This window comes from Cicer arietinum, chromosome 5, assembly GCF_000331145.2.
Source record: "Cicer arietinum cultivar CDC Frontier isolate Library 1 chromosome 5, Cicar.CDCFrontier_v2.0, whole genome shotgun sequence".
Lineage (NCBI taxonomy): Eukaryota > Viridiplantae > Streptophyta > Magnoliopsida > Fabales > Fabaceae > Cicer > Cicer arietinum.
Window position 1 is genome coordinate 54,298,038 of NC_021164.2, and position 8,796 is coordinate 54,306,833.

Consider the following 8,796-nt stretch of genomic DNA (forward strand, 5'->3'; position numbering starts at 1 on the left):
TGTTGTATACACTCATAGATTTTTGGCTGTATTTTTCCTACAATATGATCTTTTAAGCGAATACACATTCAATCTTCATTTCACTAAAAAAGAATTCCATCATTTTCAATAATATTTAATATATAGAAATCCATAGTACGTTCTCTAAAAAAAATTCATATATATATAATATAATATAAGAATACTATTGTAAGAATAATTTACATGTAGTAAAGAAAGAAATCATATTTCAATTTTACACCTTCTCAAATGAATTCATGATCGATTTGTCTTTGAAGTTTTAAGGGGTCTAAACCTAAAAAAGCAAGGAAATTACGTGATAACTCGACAAAGTGGGGGAGACATATGACTAGTTACATGTATGATATTGAAAATTGAACACATTAATGTAGATGTGTTCTTACACGGTTACTTTTTTTCTAAACAAATGTATTAGATGTATTGCTTCTTATTAGAAGACTCTTGATGATAATTTTAATATTATTATAAATATGCTATACCAAATTCTTCTATTTTATTTTTTTATTAAATAAGTTGTTATTTTATATTGTTTTTAATTCCTATTAAAAATAATATTTGTAATCTCTAAAATTTATTCAATAGTTAGACTTTATTGAAATAAAATATTTTTTATTTTTAAATCATTTTTTGCAATCATGTTCGGAATATTATTTGATGTTCGTCCACACAAATTTACAATTTTTTAATTTATGAATTAAATATAAATTTTTTAAATGTTATATACTAAAGATAAAAATAACAAAAATATGAACTTAGAAATAAAATTGAGTTTTTGTTTGTGAATTTTTTTTTATAATATTATTAACATATGTGAAAAAAAATAATTCAACAATATTTATTGATATATCGCGATTAATAATATTTACATGATAATTTTGTATGACTATAAAATGTGATTTTGTTTTACTGAGATCTAACAAAGGGGGAAAATTCCATCACAACTAGATTGAAAAAAGTAAAATGAACTCAATGTGCTATAAGAGATCGGCACATTTATTAGTGTCGCGAGCAATATGATAGAACTTCAAAGTTCATATTAGCAGCCTTGAGAATATAAGAGGTATTTGCAAATACATATTGCAGATAGGATGTATTAGTATGGTCGCGATGAATCATGTCGACTGCCACTTTGAAATCAGGTTCAATTAATACACATTGCAGGTGTTGAGATTGAACTATTTGGAGGCATGAGAGGCCCACCATTCAGTTGCAAGAGTATCAGAAGATGTAATTTAACCCATAAAAGCAAACATAAATTTACCATGTTGAACATAAATGAACACACCACAAGCACAGCTCACATTGATGATAAAATGTGATCATCGACATTAAGTTTAAGGCGCTCGGGTGGGGGACAGAACCAGTTATGTTTCTAATATGCATTGTTGATCCTTCTAGGTGTGTTGGGCTAGTACAATTCAGACACAATATTATGAGTATCATTGTTAAATGTTAATCAAATTCCAGAGTTTCTCGTCTAAACTCAGCTAATAGGAAAATATGAGCAGTACTCCAAAAAAGATACACCAAACCCAAGGTAGATCCTCAAGTTCCATTCAAACCAAACAAAAAGATCAAGACCAAATAACTTAATCAAGTAATAACCCTATATCAAAGCTCCTTAGTCTCTTCACAATCTCTCAAAATAAGCAAAATTGATTTTGGAGTTTCCAACATCTTGCACAAACAATCTTAAAAGTCATGCATCTTTTGACTCTTCCATCATTAAGTCTTTCTGATTCCAACCGGTCCTTTCCACAGTCAAACTTTAACAAAATTTAAATATAGATTGTCCTCTATTATTTAGTGCTCAACATTTCATGCAGTTTTTATTAAAAAAAATAAATTGCACATTGGTAGCTAGATTCCAATGGGGCACATCAGGACCACCAAGAAATAGGAGGTTGAACAAGTTCAATAGCTTCTTTCATATACATACACATATATCAAAATGCTCTTTACATGCATAACTTCTTTGATATACATGATAGTTAAGTTTATTTAGTGGGACACGCAAACCAATTAGGACTTCAAGATAATCATACCCCCGTAATGCAGGCGTCTTTCCAAAATTTGGTGGTGTTCTCATCCTAAATTCTCCAGGATATATTTGGACCAACATTTCACCAAGCTTTTATCTCCTTTATAATAGATATAGATTAAAAATGATTTCATATTCCCTTTGTTTTCTTTGGTTTGCAGCAAAAATACTGCTCCAGAATAATAATGTTAACCCCAGTGCTACTAAATAAAGCACCATAACAAATCATAAATGCTAGAGCAAATCGTGCACTATGGATATCTAATAAACCCATAAACTATCTAAAAAACCAGATGATCATATACTCAGAAAAAGAGAAACAAAATATGCTAAACATTAAACCCCATGTTAGCCCATTCCAAACAAATATGTTGCTCATCTCGTCAGCCAGGTTCATGTTGTCTCCAATGTGATGGTGTTATAGTTTATTTCAGTGCTCAACTCATTGGCCGGGTCCATGTCGCCTCCTATCTGATAGTGAGTGTTATATATATTTCAGTGCTCATCTCGTTGGCCGAGTCCATGTCGTCTGCGATGTGATAGTGTTACCATAATAAACTTGCTTCGAGGCCTCGTCCCAATAAGCCTGAAAGGCAAGTAAAAGTTGGTGAGTAAAATCAAAGCTCTTCATACAAATCATAATCCACTAATATTACAGTTCAAAACACACAAGAGTGAACATCCAATATCAATACTCTTGAATTGAACCTAGCCACATACCTAACCTGTTGCATAAAATATAGTAGTAACATCAAAATGAGTTTCAATACTGTAGATAAAAGGATGCACATATCTAAATATCATGTATTTGATAACATTTTCCCTAAAAGAATATATTTTTCTATAATAAATAATAACCAGAGTAGCACTCTTCCAATTCACCCACACACTTTTGTCTTATTTTTTTAATGTTTTTAATGATGAATTGCAGCGAACCCAATTTTTTGTCTATTTTTAATGTTTTTTACAACGAATCAAAGCAAACCCATTTTATCTATAATAAAAATTTGTTGTTTATTTTGACTAATATCAAGTAAATAAGAGAAATTCCTAATCTACAGATGCAAAATAGCAAAAAGTTTACCAAAGGAACACTGAATAAATAAAAGGATAAAAGCAAGTTACCACCATTAAAACAGAAAATATATAAGTTGTGTATTCAGAAATACTTTAACACAGCCTCCTGAAATCATATTTTCACTCTCAAAAAGCTTGCTAAAAAGTGACAACAGAAGTTGAAGCACTTCACAATTTAATAAAATACAAGAGATTTTCCAGTTCAAATAAAGCAATACAAAAGGACCCAGGAAACACACCTGCCAATTAGATGGGAGACCCTTGGAAAGTTCCACAATATCAGGCTTCTGTTGATTCTTATGCTCAGTTGCCACTTGCACTTTGGGAACAGTGTCACTTGCTGCTTTAGCCCTCTTGCGTCTGACCTTCTCCCGCCTGCATAACACAAGGAATATCTCATTGTTTATCTATGTTACAATATTAGTGGATGTTAAATTAACAGTCTCTGGAGTCACATACCAATCTCCACCCAAAGGTTGAAAATTAGCATTGTCTTTGGCCTCACCACTTGAGATTTGCTTTGCACACCACTCCTACCAATCAAATATATGTCAATACAAAAAATTGGATGTCTGCAATAATATACAAAGATAAGTCCTCGTGCAAACCTCTATTTCCCTTTGTCGCTTTCTTTCTAAGGCCTCATACACACTATCAGGTTCTTCCTCTTCTTCAAGTAACTCCTCTTTAGCTGCCTTCCACTAGTAATAACAATAAACAGAAAATAAATCAAATTCAAACATTAGAAACTAAAGAATTTAAACCCAAATAGGAAAACAGTCCAGGATATGAAATCACAAACTAAAAAACTCTGAAAATAATAAAAAGTAGTCCTACCTTGTCCACCAAGCTTGAGACCTTCTTATTAGACTTCAATGAGGATCCAACTGCAACTGCCCGTTTTCTACTACGGACAACTGAGAAAAAGGTAAGGGACATAAGTACCCACGCATTGCAGCATTTTTATGTAGATTTATGAAGAGTATTTAATGATTACATTTAAAATTTATGAAAAAACAGATCAATACAAGGAGAGAAAAATCATGCAGATGCAATGGAGAACAATTCTAACTACAATTCCTAGATATACCACAAAAAATATGTCATCATATGGAGTAGACTGATTTAATAAATACATACATGAATTAACAAACACCAAGAAAAAGCATGTTAACAAGTAAAATCACTAATGTTACTCAACCAGCAAATCCATCACAACGATGGGGCAGGAAGGTTCAACTAACACTTTCAATTAATTGTAAATGATTATTGTTAATCCTCAAAAACATATTACCCAACAATCTAGTATATGTTATAGAACCCCTATATTGCCGATAAGACCACAAGATTTCACCTCTTCAACTTTAATGTGGCAAAATTGAAGGATAATCTAGCCAGTAATACCAAACTAGCCCAGAATAGTTACCTTTAGTTTGTGCTTTAGCAACTAATGATGAGACGGTCTTGTCTGCAACAGCTTCAGTAGTAGCTGGTGGCAATGAAACACTGTCATTAGCTGAAACAGTTGCAGGATCATGGATAGCAGTAGAGGTGGATGGAACATCACCAGAGACCCTGTCAGTCCCCCCAACACCACCAGAATCATTAATATTAGTATCAGGTATGGGTTTCAAGCCAGCTCCTGAAAAATACAAAACGAAAGATTATTACAAGAAAAACACAATAACTGACAAAATACTCAGTTATAAAAAAATGAAACATCATTAACTACTAATAAGTTGTGGGTAATACAAACATACCATCATGAACCTCGTAACAAGCAACAGGATCTGTTGGATTGATCATAACTTGAGAATTTTGACTGTATATATTAGGAACTGCACTATAGTATAGCTGTGCAGGTGGCATAGCAACTTGTCCATATATGTTACTAGTTGTGACTTCAGCAGCTATCTGACCATAATACTCAGAGCTAGCGCCAGGATAAGATAGATTATATTGAGCATAAGAAAGGGGTTGACCTGTCTCTGTGTAAGATGGGATAACATGATAGCAAGTTGCTAGTGGATCACCAGGAGGAGGAGGAGGCATCTGATCATCGCCAGGCGGTGGTGGGGGGGGCACCTGCTCATTATCAGGGGGTGGTGGAGGGATCCATTCATCCTCAGGAGGAGGAGGCACAATAAATTCATCCTCAGGCAACAAAGAATGGTATTCGATAAGTGGATTCGACTGAAATGGTTGATCTGTTTGCACATAATCATTTGCAACTGACACATCCACAACAGCTGTATTTTCTGAGGAATTCATATCTTCAACTTCCATGTCGACATCCATATCAACATCTTCCCCAATGTTATACTCATGGTCATGGGTTGATTCATCAGGGTTTATAATTGCTTCAATTTGTGGATTGACTTCTAGACCTGTTTCCATATGACCACCAGTAGAAATAGAAAAAGGATTGTGCTGAGCATCAGAGGAAAATATATCAGTGACATCCTTTAAAGCTAAGACTGAAGCATCTGCCTGACATTCATTAGAAACTTCAGAAGTAGGAAAGCTCCCTTTGTTTTCATCGTGATCTACTTCAGACTCATGGCCCACATCATTCTGTTGCTCACCCAGTTCTTCAGTGACAGGTACATGTTTTTCCTCAGCTTCATCGTGTTCTGATTTAGCAGTTTGTAACAATTCATCATTGATTGAACTTTCAATTACTTTAATCTTCCGGTCAGAGTGCACCCAGAATGGGAGCAAAGATGATCCATAGGATGCAAGAGATCTAAAATCAAAAAGTCTAATCTCAATCTCTGACATATACTTTGACAAGGAATCCTGGCATTGGAGATTTCCCTTTGACCTGAAGATTAATTCCATTAATTATTTAAATATGGAAGAAGCAAGTTCTTGATCAAACAAATAATCAAACAAAATACCACAAACAAATTATGCAAAACAGCTGAAGCAACATGCTTACTTTTTCAGTGATTTCAGCTTCTCTAACAAGCTCTCACTCTGTTGGATAAGACGAGAAGGAAAATCAATTTCCGCTTGCTCTTCTTCAGAACTAAATTTGGAAACTATTGAATGATCACTATAAGATAAACTCATGAGACCGTCATTTCTTATCAAATCAACTCCATGAACATTAGAACCCTGATTTTCATTTGTACATTCACCATTACATCCATTCATTTTGGAACCATGCAATTCTTTATGAGAAAGCGTTGAGGTTTCCACAGAACCGTCAATTGTGAAAGCAGTAGAGGTATTATCAACACCAACTGTGGCATTATTAGTTTTGTCGATGACAGAAGCAGGAGGTAAGGAATCATTAGTCAAATGATCCGCTTGAGCCAAAACCTGGGGCACTTCCCATGAAGTCTCCCCGGTTTCAACATTCCAGTAGTAATATTGTTGGCTTTCTTCATGCATCACCATCCTCCATCCTGAACTGGTATCATTTCCATTTTGTTCATCAAAATTTTCTGAAGCATCCGTTTGATCTTTGAAAACCTTTTCATCTTGCAAATTACTATGAGCAACATCACTTTCATTTTTTTCACTGTATTCAACATCCATTGAGGGTGAATTTTGCATTGTATCTTGTTGTCCATTATTCTGAGCAACTGAATCTACAGAGACACTGATGTCCAGGTCTTTAGATCCTTCACCAGGTGCAACGTTAGCCTGACAAAAATAGAACTCCCAGTATAAGTAACACATAAAGATTAATCATTTTTAGATAAAAGTACTATACACATCTACTACACAAACAACATTAATGCTAATTATCACGAGTGACACAGGAATATAATTTATTATAAAATATCAAATTGCAATTAATTGTAAAAATGATTGTGCTGCAATACTTTTAGGTGGTACTAGACAAATATGAATATCATCATCATATAGTAGGAATGAGTTACGGAAAACTATGTTCCAACCAAAATAAGTATTTGTTGTTTGCCAGAATTAATTAGAGAAATTATTAAGATCAAGGGCATCACTTTGAGCATCACAACAAGGCAAAGTACAAAAACAATAGTCAGATGCATGTCTGGTATAAAAACAACAAGCTTTAGGTTTAGAAAAGATATGGGTGGTATAATTAATACCTCTTCATGGTTATGCACCTTCGTATCATTAGGCCCTTTGCTTGATCCCTCATCCACTTCATCATCACTATATTGCCCAAGTAACAAGAGGGGGTTCTGTGATTGTTGACCTGAAGACAAATGCTAGCATGTCAGAATTTCAAAAATGCTAGATATTAACCATATAAAGGAAAGAACATTTAAAAAGAGAGCCAAAATGATAATAACTATACAAGTGATTGCAACAAATAACAAAACAGACAAAAAACAACTGAAAGATGCAAATAGATTCACAAGCATTGTAGCTTGTAACATCTGAGTCACCTGTTACAGATAGGAAATGTCAGTAAGCCACTAAGCAAATAAAGACAGAAACATACGAACCGATAAACTTTCTACCGCCTGAACTTCGGAAATCCCTTGAATCTGCCAAAAAGGAGGGACAACGATTGGGAGTCATTCATATTTCAATGTGGCAGGGTCGACCTCATCTGAAATGAATGTTCCCAAGACCTCGGCAGCCCTACAGTCTGAGAACAGTTTCTTGGGGCAAACAAAAAATGTCTCGTATATATAGTTCCATATTTCCACCAATTTAATGTAGAGCACTCATGTCCTCTAAATATAGTCCTTTTGAGGAAAACTGACAGAACCCACCTGAAGAAGAGGGTGAATTGGGTAACCCATCTTGCTGTTGTAAATTTGTATCTCCTCCAGCATCACCATGTATAGTGGAGCCACCCAAATCTCCTAGAAATGTATAAAATTGAGAAAACAACATATATTAGATTTATATGGATCTAATCCTACTTCATAAGTCATCTGCATAATCCAGAGTACCACACTAATTATTTCTCTTACACATACGTGATACAGATACATAATTACATAAACTACCCCAATGTAATGCAGATGTGATGCAATTTCCTCAAATGTAAAAACTCTTAAAACTTTTTCTAATAAAACATGGACAGGGATATGGCAAAGTAGAATGGGCAGACTCTGTTAAGTGTCCAGCACGACTAGGCAGATAATGTTTCTAAGTGTTTCCTAAGTTCAAGAGAAAAGCATTAAAAAGAAATAAAAGAAAAAGAAAAAAAGAAGCAACAACAAGTAACTTCTACACCTTTACTTTCAACAATGGAAATATATGATGAAACACGCAAGTGAAAATCATTAAAAGCATAAATAGGATGGGATGAGATAAGAAACACTGGAATATGTATATAATTTGAATAAATAAGTCTCATAAGCATTCATCCAAAAAAAAAACAACAAGTCTAATAATACAAGTAACATGAAATACAACTCCCATGTATTTTTTTTTCATTTATTTCGGTAAAATAATATCATAATTGTGAAAATCACTCAAAGTAAAATTTAAAAACTTTAAGGACGAGTTGATTTTCCAGATACGGACGAAATTAGGGTTTCCTGGGTTCAAATCAATCACAGAATAAAGTAATTGACGAAAAACATAAAAGAAATTGAGCAAAAAAAAAAGTGGTAAAGGAGGGAGAAGATACCAGAGGGTTCCGCGAAAAGATCAAGTTTGACTCTGCGACCAGTGTTGGTGAGAGCGGCACGACGACGCTC

General features: G+C 34.0%; 1 protein-coding gene across 1 annotated transcript; it reads right to left on the reverse strand.

The window, feature by feature from the left end:
• Positions 1–2,176: 2,176 nt before the first annotated feature.
• Positions 2,177–8,782, reverse strand: LOC101511978 (uncharacterized). The gene is made up of 11 exons (XM_004498107.4): positions 8,727–8,782; positions 7,585–7,950; positions 7,222–7,331; positions 6,081–6,793; positions 4,900–5,963; positions 4,566–4,781; positions 3,977–4,056; positions 3,748–3,840; positions 3,599–3,672; positions 3,379–3,514; positions 2,177–2,648 (listed from the first exon to the last, which is right to left on the reverse strand). Exons 2-11 carry the CDS (start codon positions 7,658–7,660, stop codon positions 2,565–2,567), a joined length of 2,646 nt encoding a protein of 881 aa, XP_004498164.1. The 5' UTR covers positions 7,661–7,950; positions 8,727–8,782; the 3' UTR covers positions 2,177–2,564.
• Between the last annotated feature and the right edge of the window lie 14 nt (positions 8,783–8,796).

Coding starts and splice junctions, on each gene's coding strand:
- LOC101511978 (XM_004498107.4), bottom strand. CDS start 7,660: ATGACTCCCAATCGTTGTCCCTCCTTTTTGGCAGATTCAAGGGATTTC. Junction 6,794..7,221: donor AGGTGCATAACCATGAAGAG/GTATTAATTATA, acceptor TATTTTTGTCAG/GCTAACGTTGCACCTGGTGA. Junction 3,673..3,747: donor AGCGACAAAGGGAAATAGAG/GTTTGCACGAGG, acceptor TTTGATTGGTAG/GAGTGGTGTGCAAAGCAAAT.